The 18,141-nt window shown below is 48.4% G+C and overlaps 1 protein-coding gene across 1 annotated transcript; it reads left to right on the forward strand.

Moving 5' to 3' along the window:
* The first annotated feature begins 8,417 nt into the window (after nucleotides 1-8,417).
* On the forward strand, nucleotides 8,418-16,432 carry ATP6V1G1 (ATPase H+ transporting V1 subunit G1). The gene is made up of 3 exons (XM_037879846.2): nucleotides 8,418-8,611; nucleotides 12,276-12,376; nucleotides 15,658-16,432. The coding sequence occupies exons 1-3, from the start codon at nucleotides 8,530-8,532 to the stop codon at nucleotides 15,829-15,831; spliced, it is 357 nt and encodes a 118-aa protein (XP_037735774.1). The 5' UTR covers nucleotides 8,418-8,529; the 3' UTR covers nucleotides 15,832-16,432.
* The last annotated feature ends 1,709 nt before the right edge of the window (nucleotides 16,433-18,141 follow it).

The raw sequence follows: 18,141 nt of genomic DNA on the forward strand, positions 1-18,141 counted from the left end.
GACCTTGTGGCAAATTGCCGGTACTACTTTGATGGGTCTCACACTTCCTCTTCATGTGGAGGGTTCAGGGCACCATTTCTCACCCCTGAACTGGGGTATTAACTGCCCCACTAGTGTCCTAGAGGACGGGAGTGGAGAGGGAGGGACCCAGAACCGCCCTCTACTCCAGGTCCCAGCCCAGGGACCCTAGGGATAGTGGTAAACCGCTTGAACTAGCAGTTCCTTCCCCTGGGCTACTTCCCTCTCCTGCCCTTCAGCTTGTGGGGCTTCCTGCCCTCCCTCTGCACAAACCAGGTGTCCCTTTACCTAGGGTCTTGGTCTTCTTAGCCCACCACAGGACTTCTCCAAACTCTCCTCTGCTTCCCTCCAAACTGCTCTCTGCTCCACCGCCAATCCACTCTGCTTCAACTCCTCCAAACTGCTCTCCGCTCCAACGCCAATCCACTCTGCTTCAACTCCTCCAAATTGCTCTCTGCTCCAACGCCGATCCACTCTGCTTCAACTCCTCCAAACTGCTCTCTGCTCCCACGCCGATCCCCTCTGCTTCAACTCCTCCAAACTGCTCTCCGCTCCAACACCGATCCACTCTGCTTCAACTCCTCCAAACTGCTCTCTGCTCCAACGCCGATCCACTCTGCTTCAACTCCTCCAAACTGCTCTCCGCTCCAACGCCGATCCACTCTGCTTCAACTCCTCCAAACTGCTCTCTGCTCCAGCACCAGTCCACTCTGCTTCAACTCCTCCAAACTGCTCTCTGCTCCAGCACCAGTCCACTCTGCTTCAACTCCTCCCCTTGTCTGATTGAAGCAGGGGGTTTTTATCAGGTGACTGGCTTCAGGTGCTCTAACTGGCTTCAGGTGCTTTAATTGGCTTCAGGTGCTTTAATTTATGTATAAGAAACTTTCTTCCCTCTACAGGGAATAAGGCTCCCCTCTAACACTCTCCGGCTGCCCTCTGGCCATTCTGTATCATGCTGTATGACAACTTATAATAGTTTTTTTTCTATACCACCCTAGTATCTAAGAACCTGATCCAATGTCCACTAAGTCAATGGAAGAATCCCAATTACTTAAGGGGCTCTAAAGCCATGTTTCTTTAGTCTTGTACAACAGATTCAATAGTACATATTTACAAGCTGCAGTTCAGTCCCTGAACTGAGCTGGCACTGCTGATCAGTGGCGTGTCACCCATTCGGCTGGGAGTCCCTGGGATGCCTAGCACCTGCCACTAAATGCATTGTTAATGACACCATCTGAGATGAGGGCCCCAACCTCCGAGCTTGACAAATCCCAGAAGCATCAACACGTAGCAAATCAGAGTCTGAGAGATTTTGCTTGTTCCCAAAGGAGGATGTGAGCTTCACAATCACACCTCTTGCAAAGGAAAGTGGGTTCCGTTGCAGTACAATTCAACCTACAATTATATGTATTAATCTACCCCTAGCTGGTATTAGGGAATTATGAACTGAGACTGTTACTGGCACCCTCGTACTTAGCCTGGGGCATCTGAAATTCTGAGTCCTACAGAGTGCTAAAGGCACTATGCCAGCCTAGGAGAGTCTATAGAAGGGAGTCTACTATAGACCAGTTTTCAGAGTAACAGCCGTGTTAGTCTGTATTCGTAAAAAGAAAAGGAGTACTTGTGGCACCTTAGAGACTAACCAGTTTATTTGAGCATGAGCTTTCGTGAGCTACAGCTCACTTCATCGGATGCATAGCATATCGTGGAAACTGTAGAAGACCCTATAGACCACCGGACCAGGGGGATGAGGTGGACGAGGCTTTCTTCTGGCAACTTGCAGAAGTTACTAGATCGCACGCCCTGATTCTCATGGGAGACTTCAATCACCCTGATATCTGCTGGGAGAGCAATACAGCGGTGCACAGACAATCCAGGAAGTTTTTGGAAAATGTAGGGGACAATTTCCTGGTGCAAGTGCTGGAGGAACCAACTAGGGGCAGAGCTCTTCTTGACCTGCTGCTCACAAACCGGGAAGAATTAGGGGAAGCAAAAGTGGATGGGAACCTGGGAGGCAGTGACCATGAGATGGTCAAGTTCAGGATCCTGACACAAGGAAGAAAGGAAAGCAGCAGAATATGGACCCTGGACTTCAGGAAAGCAGACTTTGACTCCCTCAGGGAGCTGATGGGCAAGATCCCCTGGGAGAATAACATGAGGGGGAAAGGAGTCCAGGAGAGCTGGCTGTATTTTAAAGAATCCTTATTGAGGTTACAGGGACAAACCATCCCGATGTGTAGAAAGAATAGTAAATATGGCAGGCGACCAGCTTGGCTAAACAGTGAAATCCTTGCTGATCTTAAATACAAAAAAGAAGCTTACAAGAAGTGGAAGATTGGACAAATGACCATGGAAGAGTATAAAAATATTGCTTGGGCATGCAGGAGTGAAATCAGGAAGGCCAAATCACACCTGGAGTTGCAGCCAGCAAGAGATGTTAAGAGTAACAAGAAGGGTTTCTTCAGGTATGTTAGCAACAAGAAGAAAGTCAAGGAAAGTGTGGGCCCCTTACTGAATGAGGGAGGCAACCTAGTGATAGAGGATGTGGAAAAAGCTAATGTACTCAATGCTTTTTTTGCCTCTGTCTTCACGAACAAGGTCAGCTCCCAGACTACTGCACTGGGCAGCACAGCATGGGGAGGAGGTGACCAGCCCTCTGTGGAGAAAGAAGTGGTTCGGGACTATTTAGAAAAGCTGGACATGCACAAGTCCATGGGGCCGGATGTGCTGCATCTGAGAGTGCTAAAGGAGTTGGCGGATGTGATTGCAGAGCGATTGGCCATTATCTTTGAAAACTCATGGCGATCGGGGGAAGTCCCGGACAACTGGAAAAAGGCTAATGCAGTGCCCATCTTTAAACAAGGGAAGAAGGAGGATCCTGGGAACTACAGGCCAGTCAGCCTCACCTCAATCCCTGGAAAAATCATGGAGCAGGTCCTCAAGGAATCAATTCTGAAGCACTTAGAGGAGAGGAAAGTGATCAGGAACAGTCAGCATGGATTCACCAAGGGCAAGTCATGCCTGACTAATCTAATTGCCTTCTATACGAGATAACTGGCTCTGTGGATGAAGAGAAAGCAGTGGACGTGTTGTTCCTTGACTTTAGCAAAGCTTTTGACACGGTCTCCCACAGTATTCTTGCCAGCAAGTTAAAGAAGTCTGGGCTGGATGAATGGACTATAAGTTGGAGAGAAAGCTGGCTAGATTGTCGGGCTTAACGGGTAGTGATCAATGGCTCCATGTCTAGTTGGCAGTCGGTATCAAGCGGAGTGCCCCAAGGATCGGTTCTGGGGCCGGTTTTGTTCAATATCTTCATTAATGATCTGGAGGATGGCGTGGATTGCACCCTCAGCAAGTTTGCAGATGACACTAAACTGGGAGGAGAGGTAGATACGCTGGAGGGTAGGGATAGGATACAGAGGGACCTCGACAAATTGGAGGATTGGGCCAAAAGAAATCTGATGAGGTTCAACAAGGACAAGTGCAGAGTCCTGCACTTAGGATGGAAGAATCCCATGCACCGCTATAGACTAGGGAGCCAATGGCTAGGCAGCAGTTCTGCAGAAAAGGACCTAGGGGTTACAGTGGATGAGAAGCCGGATATGAGTCAACAGTGTGCCCTTGTTGCCAAGAAGGCTAACCACATTTTGGGATGTAAAAGTAGGGGCATTGCCAGCAGATCAAGGGACGTGATTGTTCCCCTCTATTTGACATTGGTGAGGCCTCATCTGGAGTAATGTGTCCAGTTTTGGGCCCCACACTACAAGAAGGATGTGGAAAAATTGGAAAGAGTCCAATGGAGGGCAACAAAAATGATTAGGGGACTGGAACACATGAGTTATGAGGAGAGGCTGAGGGAACTGGGGATGTTTAGTCTACGGAAGAGAAGAATGAGGGTGGATTTGATAGCTGCTTTCAACTACCTGAAAGGGGGTTCCAAAGAGGATGGATCTAGACTGTTCTCAGTGGTAGCAGATGAAGAACAAGGAGTAATGGTCTCAAGTTGCAGTGGGGGAGGTTTAGGTTGGACATTAGGAAAAACTTTTTCACTAGGAGAGTGGTGAAACACTGGATTGTGTTACCTAGGGAGGTGGTGGAATCTCCTTCCCTAGAAGTTTTTAAGGTCAGGCTTGACAAAGCCCTGGCTGGGATGATTTAGTTGGGGATCGGTCCTGCTTTGAGCAGGACTAGATGACCTCCTGAGGTCCCTTCCAACCCTGATATTCTATGAGTCTATGATTCTATGCCACCTGTCCTGATTTTCAGATGGCAGTTATGATTTGGATTGGGCTGTTTCATATACTACAAGCAGCGCTCGCAGGATACTGAAGCAGCCCCGTATTGCTTCCGTCACAATTTCATGATGTCACAGATTTGTCCTGGGGAAAGGTGACAATGGTTCACAGCATGAGTACAGCTTCCTGAAAATTCTGTTAGCAAGTCTACTCTCTCCATCCACATATTGATCCAAATTTCCCCCTGGTGGAACTCCGGGGGCTGCAACTGAGTTACATTAGAGATAATAAGTTGGCCCATGGATCACAAAGTCTAGATTGAAAATGGAGCATTCTTTCCCCCGTGGAGTCCACTTTTGAGCCAGATCCTCAGCTGGCATAAGTTGAAGTCATTGGAACTACTAGTTGAGGATCTGGCCCAATCCTTCATTTGACCGTGTCAAAATTCTCCCTATACATTGTCTTAAGTTTCTGTTGTTTTATTTCATTTATAAATCTAAAATACCCTACAATGTTCACAACAACAACAAATAATTATCAATGCTCAACCAATAATAATAATCATTAACAATTAATCACTAATAATTAATCATTAACCTGCACTTATATAGTAGTTTTCATCCCAGGATTGCAAAGTTATTTACATTAACGAATTAAACCTCATAAAATAGGTAAGGGATATACAGCGATCACTTCAATCGCTATTAACATGCAACTAACTCAGATATTTACGGATTGAACTCAGAGGCTTTTTTAAAAAGCAGACAGCTGCACTACACAACAGTTTAGGTCAGCAACTGAAGAATAATAGTGTATCCAGCTGAAGTGTGTGTGGGGGGGACTTTAGGGAGGAAGAATGTAATTACCTGAGCTGGAAGGAGGCCAGACACTAGGACTAGCATCCCATCTGTTACAGAAAGTGCCTTGGGATCTTTAATGACCACAAGTTATTGGGACAGGGAAACATTTTTGTAGTGGCTCTTTTTAGAAACTCAAAGCAAAGCTAAAAGGAGACAAAAGAAAGCTATTTTTTCTTTCAGAGGGGCAGCCGTGTTAGTCTGTATCAGCAAAAAGAACGAGGAGTACTTGTGGCACCTTAGAGACTAAATAAATTTGTTAGTCTCTAAGGTGCCACAAGTACTCCTCATTCTTTTTGCTATTTTTTCTTGTTGTAGAAAGATCTCATGATTCATTGGCATGGAGTGGCTGATTCAGCAAAACAGTTATGTGAGTGCTTAAAGTCAAGTTCCCGTGGGGGGAAATGGCAGAGAAAGAAGGAAAACTGGGAAAAATGCTTCCATTAAAAAATAATTTTGTTTAATTTTAAAAAATTGAAAAATTCCATTAAAAGGGCCAAAGGAAATGAAAATCTTTTCATTTCAGGCAAAGCTATTTGCAAAAAATACCAGCCATGTTTCACTGTGCACCCATTCACTGGAAATTGCACTGATGGAGTTTTAAAATAATATTGAATACACGTCCTGGTGTGAATCATCATAACTCTGTTTGTATTAGTATGTATCACGTGAGGCTGTAGCTTTTTGACTAACCAAGGGCTTGTAGAAGCCTGGCTTCATGACTATTCTGTAGAGAGGAATAAGGGGACGACAGAAACCCTTTTATTCTTGTGCATGGGCTACCCACATCACTAAACCATTGCAGGGCTGTACTTCACCTGACAGGTGAGCAAGGAGTGTGTGGATAGAGGCTGGGAGTGGGCAGAACCCGTGCTCCATCCCTCCGTTGCACTAGCCAGTCCAGCTAAGCTGTCACAGAGGGGGAAGTATATGCATGTTAAGAAAGGGTTGGTGCAGCTAATTTCCCCCTAGAACAGAGCAGAAGCAGGGACTGAGTGGGTACCAATCAAGCCCCAAGCTTACAAAAATGTTCTTCCCTTCAGGACTATGTCAAACTTCAACAAAGTTTCATATTTTTAAATTAATGATGGTTGAGAGCCAGCACTGGACTAATAATGGGAAGCGAGGTTCAGTATTAACTATGCAGAGATAGCATGTTTCTCCATAATACACAGTGGCAGGTTCATGTAGAATATGGTGGGGAATAAAAACTAGATTCAGAAATGCTTGCAATGCCAATTAATTTGAAATCTGTTGGAAACTGGGCCTTGAAATGTTGGGACCTGTTGAGCCTGTCCCAGCTCAGATTCTCTGACTTTGGAAAGATGAGCTGGCCTGGTGCACCTGCTCCAGAATATCTGTGATGACAGTCAATGGCAGGGTTAGTCTAGATATCCTGCAGGAAGGAAAACCCCCACCATGCATATTGACTCAGGAGGAAGGAAATGTCAGCCTCAGATGGTTTGCCACATGCGAGCATGTGGCTGTTGTATTGTTTTAAAGCATTTTACAGCAAGTCTATATTGTGGGTTCATCTCTAATGGGCACTAATTAAAAACATACACGTACCTTAAAACCTGCTGCTTCTAACAGATGAACATCCAGGTGGAAATCTTCACTTTCCCTGAGTCACAGGACAGCGTAGAAGGAAAGGGATGGTCCTGGACCAGATCCACAGCCCACTGAAGTTAATGGCAGGATTTCACTGGGCTTTGGGTCAGTCCATTTAGAGTGGGAGAGGGGTGGATGGCTCCAGGGAACAGGAATAGGGTAAGAAGCTGCTTTAAATCCGGATCAGGCATGCAATGGCTGAAAATTGTTAGCATTTGGCAGTTGTTCTGTGACCATGTATGAACTGATTTGGTGGCCACAGCCCACTTTTAAACGGACCAATGTTTACTTCTGAAAATTCATTATCGCAATCAGGAACCCTGGTTGGCAATGGGCACAGAGATGGGTAAAGGGCTGACAGCCTGATCCACCCCATTGACTTTAATGAGAGGCGACCAGTTGCCTTCAATGGGAGTTACATCAGACACCGAGCACGGAGTCCGAATTCCCTTCTTGTCCCCCAAGATCTGTGTAGTGGGAGCCGAGAGGTACATTGGTGGGACAGCGCGCATATGTATGTTTGCATCTCTACTGCCATTTCTGTTTTGTCGATCACATGAATCTGCAGCAGTCTCCAAGTTTGGTTCAACATACAGTGGTAGGATCAAAGCCTTTCTCCTTATCTCTCCTTTTCATTGAAGTGAATTCGGTGCTGGATTGACAGGCCCACTAACCTCATTGACTTAGCCTCTGGGACTGGCAGAAGGTCATCAGGCCAAACGCTTATCATTCCTATTTGGTTCTCTAAATATCCAGCCTGACTCATTGCCCCATGTCCTTTCCATCATTGGAGACAGGAAAGACGTACCAGCAGATACTAATTCCTCCCTGCAGAACTGTGAATCACTGCCACATCTTTAATTCCTCTATTATGGCGATAATTGTAGGTGTAACTTACACTATGCAACTCTACCGTGAAGGCCAATTCTGGTATTTTCAAAGGGACACAAAGGAAATTAGGTGTTTTCCAATGGGAGTTGGGTACCTAATTCTCTCAGGACCCTTTGAAAATCGCAGACCCAAATGTTCCGGGAGGTTCATAAATTCCCAGGCACTTTTCCGCATTCTGCGTTTCGGGGTTCAGAGCACAGGCCTTTGGAAGCAGCGTGAGTCTCCTTACGTCCCAGCGTGGGACTTTTCACGCAGTGTGATCACACGCTGGCATATTGGTGCTCACACCAATGGGGTCTCATGGCGCTGTGCGGGGCCAGATTTGGATGTGGGGTGCGGGAATGATGCAGTGCCCGTCAGGGGGACCTGGTATTTGGGGCTTTGTTTTATATAGATGCCTATTATCCCCCCCACCCCACCCCCGTCCCTGCCCCGCTTCTTCACCCTTGCGCTCTGGTCACCCTAGCCACCCTGCCACGTTCTCCTGCACCCCTGGGTGCTCAGCAGACAGGGCTGCGGCTCTGCCCCCACCCCAGATCCACCCGCAGCCGGGGGAGGGGGCAAAGCAGGAGGGCAGAAAGGGGTGGAAGGACCCCGGCCATTGTGGGACTGGGGGGGCAGAAGGGAGGTCCCCCCACAGTGATGGGGGGGGCGGGGCAGAGGCCAAGGCCCACGGGCGGGGGCGGGGTGGTCAGCGCTCTGCAGAGCGGGGGAGGGGAGGGGGGTTGGGGCGCCGCAGCCATTGGGCGCCAGTGGGGGGCGGAGCCTGCAGTGAAGGGGGGGGAGGGGGAGAGGGGAGGCTCGCGCGCCCCGCCCCCCGCTCGCTCGCTCGCTCGCTGTCAGCTGACGGGATCACGTGAGCGGCGGCCCACGTGACCCGGCCGGGCCGGCGGAGCAGCGCAGAGCCGGGTGCCGCCATGGCCAGCCAGTCGCAGGGCATCCAGCAGCTGCTGCAGGCCGAGAAGCGCGCGGCCGAGAAGGTGGCCGAAGCCCGCAAGCGTGAGTGCCCGGGCGGGGGGGCCAGGCCCGGGGGCCTCCCCTGCGGGGGGGGGCGGGGCGGCGGAGAGGCCGGGGCTCCCCCGGGGAGCGGGCGCTGGGCCTGGAGCCGGGGCCCCTTTGCCCCCGTGTCCGGTCTGGGGGCCGCTGTGAGTCGCCCAAGGGGCGGCCCGGGCGGGCTCTCGTCTGGCTGCCCCTGGCCCGCGCCCAGGCCGCTGCGTGGCTCTCCGGGCAGGGCCAAGGGGCCGGGGGTGGGTGGGTGGGTGTGTGGGCGGGCGGGGTTGCGGGCTGGGTGTGCGGAGTGGGTGTGTGGGGTTGGGGGGGGTGCGCGGTGTGTGGGGTGCGCGGTGTGTGGGGTTGGGGGGGTGCGCGGTGTGTGGGGTGCGCGGTGTGTGGGGTTGGGGGGGTGCGCGGTGTGTGGGGTGCGCGGTGTGTGGGGTTGGGGGGGTGCGCGGTGTGTGGGGTGCGCGGTGTGTGGGGTTGGGGGGGTGCGCGGTGTGTGGGGTGCGCGGTGTGTGGGGTTGGGGGGGTGCGCGGTGTGTGGGGTGCGCGGTGTGTGGGGTTGGGGGGGTGCGCGGTGTGTGGGGTGCGCGGTGTGTGGGGTTGGGGGGGTGCGCGGTGTGTGGGGTGCGCGGTGTGTGGGGTTGGGGGGGTGCGCGGTGTGTGGGGTGCGCGGGGGGGTTGGGGGGTGCGTGGTGTGTGGGGTGCGCGGTGGATGGTGGGGGGTGTGTGTGCAGGGGGGTGCGCGGGGGGGTTGGGGGGTGCGCGGTGTGTGGGGTGCGCGGGGGGTTGGGGGTGTGTGTGTGGGGGGGGTTGGGGGGGAAATGGGGGGACGTGGGGCCACGGGGGATCTGTCATGCAGGGACTGAGTGGGTACCAATCAAGACCCAAGCTTACAAAAAATGTAAGGACAGGACCTTCCCTTGTGCGAAGGACTCCTGCAAGGCCGGGTGCGTGGGAGACGCATTGGTTCTGGTCTGGCTCTTGCTTACCAGTGCCCTGCATTAGGTTCCGCTGCTCTAAATTAATTGCAGCTGGCTCAGTGTTCGGGTTTTGTGCTGATGTCCCCTCCCAGGTTGAAGAGGGGATTGGTGGAAAACCCTGGTTCCCCCTCTTACTTCCCCCTGGAACAGGAGGGTGGGCCTGAAACTCTTAGACTTCCTCTGTCTCACAAGACTGTTTACTAAGCCCAAAGAAGAATGCGATGTCCTGCACACCAGTTACTTGGGAGTAAGGCCGTGACTCTGTCATGGATTCTGTGACTTTCTGTGACTTCTGCAGCGGCTGCTGTGACCGACCCCAGGGCCACACAGGTGGCTCCTGGGCCAGCCGCACCGGCCGCTGCTGGGGCAGTCTCCGGCCACTGCCCCCTCTCCCAGAGCACCGGCAATGCCCCCAGATGGTGTCTGCCCCAGAGCACCAGCGGCACCCCCACCCCAGAGCACCCAAGATTTAGTCAAGGGTATATAGTAAAAGTCACGGGCAGACCATGGGCTGTGAATTTTTGTTTACTCTCCGTGACCTGTCTATGACTTTTACTAAAAATACCCGTGACTAAATCTTAGTCTTACTTAGGAGTAGAGCTGGTCAAGTTATTAATTGCTAACTATCTGACGTCCCTCTCAGCTCATGCAACCTATCTTGATTTGTGCAACTGTATCTGTTTGTACATATTTGCCAAATAGCTTCTAGAAACAGATTTCAGCTGATGTGTTGCTTGCAAGCTTTTTGCTCTTCATGACGTGATTTGTCACCCAAATCATATGGTATTGTTTCTGATTGGATAACTTCAGCTCTTTAAGCAGGAGACTAGCAGTTGGTGAATAACGCTTTCTGGTACAATTTGTTGGACAAATCATCATTTGGTATAATACATATAACTGTAGAGGTTTGTGAACGTTTTCACAGGCAAACTGGCCTCCCGCATGTTTGTGAATAACAAACAATATGACCCCAGGAATAATAGAGTAAACTAGCTAGGTTATTCATGGCATGGGGAAAAAAAATCAACTTTTCAGTGGCAAATAGGAAAACTTCCATGGCGCTATATATATATGATTTCCATGTTTGAAAAAAATCTTCCAAAGATGAACAGGCTGTAAACTAGCACAGTGCAGCTTTGCTGAGTCTGCGGACAGGTGGCTCCAGTATCATTGCTGGTAGCTTTCTCAAGCAATAGAAGGATGAATCAAAAGAGTGGTCAGTTTTGTTGCTTTTTTTTCAGGACCCTTTGGGCAGTGGTGAAACTGATCACTATTTCACACAGCTGCTACAGACCAAGTCAATCCACCTTCCATTGTCCTAGTGATGTGCACATGGGGTGTGTGTTGGGCGGGTGTAATAACTGTGTCGTTCAGGAGTGTGGATTTTTCGTGCCCCCAAAGAGATCTAGTTACACCAACCTAATGTCCTAGTGTAGATCAGGCTTAGGATCTGTCACTTGAGAGAAAAGTGTGCGCAGTGCAGTGTGTTCTGTTTTTTTAAATATTAATCTATATTCGCATATGTGGCTATGTTTTTGTTAGAGAGGGCAAGATCAACGAAATGCACTTTGCACTTAAAGTGGAAGGTGGCGAGGTTTGTGGTGGTCCTTAGTTCCTGTGGGAGTTCGTTGCACAAGCTCCTGAGAAGGCTCTGTCTCCTGCGGGGATGTATGGGAAAGAGGGGTGGGTGACACCTCTCCATTCCAGCAGCTGGAGAGGCATTGAAAGGCTTCAGATTCATCAGAAAACTGTTCTACTATCTAAAAATTAACATGAAAGATGGTGCCACCAAGCAAGGCCCCCAGATACTGCTCTATTAGGAATCCCATCAACTGGGGGGCTGGACCAGTTTTATTGGCCAAATACTGGCCTTAATTGGGTGGCTCCTCCATGTTTCTTATCTGCCTCTAGCTGGTAGGTTTACTCCCTTGGCTGTTGTTAATGAAAGGGACGTTGTATATGATGTTGACTGCTTACATAGAGATCCTGGCCCCATCCAAGTCAATGAGAGTTTTGCCATTGATATAAGTGGAGCTAGGAATTCATCCATGGTCCCAGCCCTGAGGATTTCAAGGTGTAACATTTTTCAAGACCGGTTTTAAGGACTGCTTCTGGCTAGTAGCTTCAGCTTCTTACGCTGTTGTATGGGAACTGGATGGCTTTAGTTCAGTTTAATTACAGAAATCTTGAAGGGGAAAAGTTCATATAGCAGCTAACTCTCTTACGGCAGCTGCACATCTGTCTTGCGGCAAAATTAGGATAACTTGAGCTTTCTGCCATGCAGATTCACAGTGCTCTGCAATGAGTTGTACTCCTTCTGTAAGCTGAGCCAGCGGCGGAGTGTTTTCTAGCAACGTTTGGTGGCTATTTGTTCATTATCAGAGCTCACCAGTTGGAGAGCATGGCAATGGATCAATGGCACACAAGTGCCCTTCAAGCGCTTCCTGGAAGATATGGAAATACCAGTTATCTGTATGAATTTGGAAGGCTGTGGGGGGTTGGAGAGGGTATACTGCATTCTGGAGTTGACCTCCTGCAGTCTCTTCATAGCTTGCTATAATTGCAAATGCTACAGCAATTGCTGTGAGAGTCCAATAGCTTGGGGGAAAGTGCTGTCACTGTTAAATCTGGCCTGGCTGTCGGGCGTAAATTGTTCCTTAATAAGGCTCTTTCTTTGGAAACAGGAAAGAACCGGAGGCTGAAGCAGGCGAAAGAAGAAGCCCAGGAAGAGATTGAGCAGTACCGTCTACAGAGGGAGAAGGAGTTCAAAGCCAAGGAAGCAGCTGTTAGTTAGATAATTTGTTGCCATCAAATCAGCCACCGGGCTCCATCAGTGTTACTTGCACTGAGATCTGCATGTGATGATGCGGTTAGATCTCTGGGAAATCATGTTTGGCTGCTGCTCCTCTTGGTGGAACGTTCCACGTGGGGTGTTCTGTCCTTGAGCAGTTTCCCTTAATTGCTTCTCTGTGCTTTAACATGCAGCCAGATGTCTTGGTTTATATCAGTGGAAAGGAGCCAGGGCATCAAAAAAATTTTGTCGCATCTCGGAAGCTGGAATTTCTGCCCTAGCAGTAAAGCAGTTAATTAACAAGATCATACACTGACCCGTGCTCCTGCAGTCCCATTCGTAGAGTATAACACTATAAGTTACTCTGGCAACATGCACAGTATGTATTAATGCTAGAAGCAGAGACAATGCTCGTCTTCCTGCTTCCCTTACTAAATCCAGTTCATTCTCACAAATACTGTTTGTTACAATGGTACCTTGATAGAAGGCACTTGGGCCACAGACGGTATTTAATGCTAAAGTTTATTTGTCTGAAATACTGCTGGGGCCTGGATTACCCTCACCTACTCCCATCACCCAGCCTGGGACACTCACCACCAGCATGTAGGTCACAACCTGAAGTGTCTGTGCTGGACAGCCCTGGTTCAGCAGCCTGTCTACAGCCCCAGTCTGGCTTCCACCAGCCTAGGCTACTACTTGCAGGGTGAACCCAACACACGCCCAGCCCACAGCTGGGAGAAAGATCTGTGCTCTGCAGTGTACAGCCCTCTCCTGGACAGTTCAGAGATAATAAGGTTCATTTCTTCCTCTAAAGAGAAAAAAGCAGTTTACAGCTTATCTGGGGTAAATACACCCTTTCCCTGCAAGGTTTAGAGTAAAAAAGAACAGCCTATGTCCTGTGTTCTCTCTGATTTTTTCCCACCCATGTGCAGAATGAACTGGGTTATGTGCACCAATATGGAGGTGATGTGTGACACATCACCTTCATATTGGTGCACGTAACCAAATTCATGTGGTGGGGGTGGGGCCGAGGGGTTTGGAGTGTGGGAGGGGGCTCGGCTGGGGCAGAGAGTTGCGTTGCAGGGGTGTGAGGGCTCTGGCCGGGGATGAGGGGCTCTGGGTTGGCTGCAGGGGTGTGAGGGCTCTGGCTGGGGGTGCGAGGTTTGGGGTGCAGAAGGGTGCTCCAGGGCTATGGTGTGGAGAGAGGATGTCCCGCAGCAGCACCTGGGCGGGGAAAGAGGTGCCTCTCCTCACTGCGGCAGCTCTGGGGCTGAAGCCACAGGATAGGCACCCCTCCCCTGGCAGGTTTGGGCTGGGATTGGGTTCGGGGAGGGGTTCCATGGCACATGGATGGGAAAAAATCACAGGGAACACAGGACATAGGCTGTTCTTTTTTACCCTAAACCTTGCAGGGAAAGGGTGTATTTACCCCAGATAAGCTGTAAACTGCTTTTTTCTCTTTAGAGCAACAAATGAACCTTATTATCTCTGAACGGTCCAGGAGAGGGCTGTACATTGCAGAGCACAGATCTTTGGGGGCCAGGCTAGGTTGGGGCTGGGGGAGAGGTGACCCTCCTCCGGCCTCAGCAAGTCCCCCGGGCGGATTCCCTGAGCGCTGGTGCCAAGAAGGCTGCTGTGTGGCCCCCAAAGCTTACAGGGAACTTAGCCTATGTCCTATTGTTGTTAGTTTTTACGTTATACTTTGTAAAAGGAATAAAGTTAGAAAGGATAACAAGCAAATGAAAGTGAAAACATGCGTCTAAAACTTAATCTAGCAAGGCACAGGTTTTGTTCACAATAGTTTCTCACGCCTATATTCAGTTCCCTGAGACTTCAAGCCCCCCCCTTTGCTTGAAGGACCCATCTTTCTTAGCTTGCAAGAGCTGTGTTTCCTTGTGCTTGGCCAGTGCTGGATGCCGAAGATGGCATCTCTCCTTGCTTATGTCGTCCAAAGTTCAGTGACTGTTTCAAGAGGCAGGATGACCTCATGCTGATTTTTCCCTTCCTGAGGGCTTCCCATCCCCCTGCTGGTCCTCTATGTAAATGGAGCTTCTATTGTTTCTGGTCGCACCTTGCTTAATTTCGCTGTAGGTTGCTGCCATCCCTCATGTTCTGGGGGAATCTTTTTCTCCCTTTTGGTCACAGACTGGAAAGCCTAATATCAATGAGCAGCCATAATTCCATATGTAGTGTTGGTACATACAGTTCGCAATGATATTAATCGCCAGGGTGTCATAGGCTTTCATAAAAGCACTCACTCTACACAATTTATAATACAGTAAAGTTGATTCAATTGTTCGTCACTTGAGGTTCAGCCCCCCTGTCTTTATAGACAAGTAAACCTTTGCAATGGCTTTTTTGAAAAGTAAAACCAGACCAAGGTTTCTCTCCTGCTGGGTGTAGTTGGATCCTGTCTTCTGTCCCACTCCTCCTTAGTGTGAGGTTTGCTTCCCCCCCTTTTTAGCTTAAGGGTCTGTTTACATGATATGTAAATACGTTCTCATTGTCTTTCAAAGTGCTTTGCAAAGAACTCCCAGGTGGGGAAAACTCCGCTTCATTTGTTTAGTGCAGACCTGTTTACCCCCCCACCCCCAGCATGCCTATTTTAAACACACTTTAGTAATCATTCCAGCATATGTCCATAACTCTTAATACCCATTGCTTACGTACATCACCCAAGAATACTAATGATCAGGGAGTTGTTAGTTTTCAAGTGATACCCCACCACTCCTGTCTTGTAGTGAGGTGACTACAATTGTGTGTAGGGTGTAAACACAGGGGTGCTTAATCTCACAGAGTTGGGGATTTTTGAAGAACATCAAAGAATAGAAGGGATGAATTTGTATTGCAGAAGTGCTTTACGTCTTAAATTACATTGTTTGTAAAGGGCTTTGTTTTTTATTTGAAATTATTTTCTTATTGCAGTAGTGCCTAGAGAGCCCTAAACTGGAATCAGGGCCTCATTGCTCAAATACCTAGAGAGAGAGACCGACCTTGCCCCCAAAAGCTTAATCTAAATATGTAAAACAGTCTGAGGATGGGAGGTGAAAATAGAGGCACAGAGAAGTGAAGGGACTTGCCCAAGCTCACATGTTGGGTTATTGGTAGAGCTGGGAATGGAACCCAGATCTCTCCCGGTTCCCAGTACAGTCCATTAACCACGACTCCGTGCACCAAAGGATGTAACTGTTCTGCCATTCTGTATATACACCTGAGCACAACATTTTGTTTGGTTGCCAAGTATCTCTAAGTGGGCTTCTCTCTTTCTTTCTTAGGCTCTTGGATCTCATGGCAGCTGCACCACAGAAGTAGAGAAGGAGACCCAGGTGAAGATGAGCGCAATCCAGGGCAACTTCCAGAAGAACAGGGAGGAAGTCCTGAATAACCTGCTGATGTTTGTGTGCGACATCAAACCGGAAATCCATGTGAATTACCGCATCAATGGATAGTGGAGGGGGAAGGAATGGGTCTATGGAAGTGTTAGCAATAACAGCTATGCTTCAGATGAAGTGTACAGCCCTTAGACTTGCTATAGCCCTGTGTGCTTCTCGTAGAGATGTTAAATTATTTCAGTAAGTTGTAGGCTATCTTGTTGGAGAGACTCTAGTTTACCTTTATATGGATTCAGATCTTATCCAAAGATTTCATGGCCATGTCTCAAATATGCATTAAGTGTGATCTAGGTATTTAAGGGGAACGTTAACATTCTGTGCTTCTTGGTGGGTGTTAAAAATCGGTTTTCCTTGCTCAAAAATGTGGTGAGATGCCGGACAGGTTTAAATTGCAAGCCTCTGAGTCTGTACCTATTGGAAAACACAGCTCTGATGGCCTCATAGAGTGGAGTTTGTTACGGTAGTAGTGGTGGTAACATGAAAATAGGGTTAAGCCCAGTAAGGGGAAAAAAAATCTTCTGGGTGTGCAGTCCTGGCTAGTAGTCCTCAGGAGCTTGTGAATGACTGTGTCTTAAGCACCCTCTATATATTCTACTGTTAACTTGAATTAGAAGCCTGGCACTATGATATTTGAAAGTAAAGAATTTATTTAACTCTGGAGTCTCTTCAGTTTTCTTTTTTTCCCCTACCCTTTTACTTACTATTTGTTGCAGTAGCACCTAGTTGCTGTGTACACACATGGGTCCTCACCCTGAGGAGCTAACAATCTAAATAAACAAGACAGACAGACAGGGTAAGAGGAGAAATGGTCCTAAAGAGATGAAGCAACTTGCCTGAGGTCACACAGCAGGTCAGTGACAGAGCCTGGAATAAAACCCAGGTATCCACTAGACCACTATGCATCAGTGTTCCTCAAAAAAAAAAAAAAGAAAAAACTCCTGGAAAAGATTTATTCCATGATCACCTGGCGAAATGGAAGCTAGTCATTCTTTCCCACTGTATTCTGGTAATCAGACACTGAATGCAGTCATTATCCTTCCTTTCTTCATACTCCCATACTGATCTCTGCTGTACTGTAATACCCAGGTTGTACTGATTTAGGCAGCATCCTGCTGAGCCTAAGAACAGCGTGGGACAAAATACACTTGTACATACTAGTGTTTGTGTCCTGACTCGCAAAGAAATCGAAGTGCATCAGACCCCATTTAGATAGGCTTCTTGTTTCAGCATTTCTCTCTCCATTAATTGGGGTGGTGATCAGCCCTAATCTTGATAAAAGCTCTGTAAAGGATGAGTGAGGGAGACCAGCCAGGCAAGGGCCGCTTTTATGGATAGCGTCTCTATAATTAAACTAAGCAAGAAATGTTCTCTTGATGCAAACCTGTTGCATGGGAACAGACCAGAAATAACAGCCTGCACTCGTATAGTGTTGTTTGTCAGAGGGTCTAAAAACTCCTACCTCACAAGGGTGCTTTGATAGCGGTTAGGGGAGAGAGCATCAACCCTATATTTTGTCTTAATTGCTAAGCTAAATTCTCATCAAATATCTCCTTAATAGATTCCTGAAAGAGCCTCTTCAGAAAATCAAGCTATTAAACTGGCTATGAAATTGAAACAACAAGCCCTACCCGTGTCACATTTCAGTGGGCCTGGAAAGAACCAGGACCTTATGATGCCTAGAATTACTTAGGCCTCACTCTTGGAGCCTGTTCCACTGGAATATTAATAAACCATAGCAATGGCTGGACAGGTGCCAGCTGACTTCCCAGCCACCCCCCAGGGGAGAGGTGGTTGGCCCCTAGATTTAATCCATTAGTGTTTGAAGCATTTGCTGCTGCTATTGTAATGGACAGATGATGCAGGGTTCCAGTTTTGTATCCTTCATAGAATATTTGGCTAGCTCAATGCTGCAGTATGTACCTGTTATCTGTGGTTTCTCTTCTCTGGTAGACGGTCTGAGAAACAATGGAACTCTCTCTTGCTGCACTTGTCTGGAAGCACCTCATTAATAATGTCTAGGTGCCCACAGCTGCTTGGTGATGCTGGCTTTTCCTCCTCATTCATCCTCTTGATTGGGGTGGATTATTTTCTGTTCCACTCCAGAATTCCTCTTTGGCTGGAAATGTAAAGATTTCAGCCATAGCTCATGCTGAGGCTTTAATGCTTTTTAAGAATGCCAACAGCCTTTTGCTTTTCTACCTATTGGCATGCTGTTCCTGAAAAGTCTTATTACAAGAATTATCTGACTGCAAGTGTTCACCAGACACGGTTGCTTTGTTTGCAATGCAGAAGATTCCTTTGGAATGAAAGATGCATAAACCTTATCCCAGTCCACTGTGGGGAAAGGACCCCTAGTGCAATTATTGT

Source organism: Chelonia mydas, chromosome 16 (assembly GCF_015237465.2).
Source record: "Chelonia mydas isolate rCheMyd1 chromosome 16, rCheMyd1.pri.v2, whole genome shotgun sequence".
Classification (NCBI taxonomy): Eukaryota; Metazoa; Chordata; order Testudines; family Cheloniidae; genus Chelonia; species Chelonia mydas.

Excerpts from the sequence above, each read along its gene's own strand:
- ATP6V1G1 (XM_037879846.2), top strand. The coding sequence starts at position 8,530 with ATGGCCAGCCAGTCGCAGGGCATCCAGCAGCTGCTGCAGGCCGAGAAG. Across the intron at positions 8,612-12,275 it reads GGTGGCCGAAGCCCGCAAGC|GAAAGAACCGGAGGCTGAAG; the intron begins GTGAGTGCCCGG and ends CTTTGGAAACAG. Across the intron at positions 12,377-15,657 it reads TCAAAGCCAAGGAAGCAGCT|GCTCTTGGATCTCATGGCAG; the intron begins GTTAGTTAGATA and ends TTTCTTTCTTAG.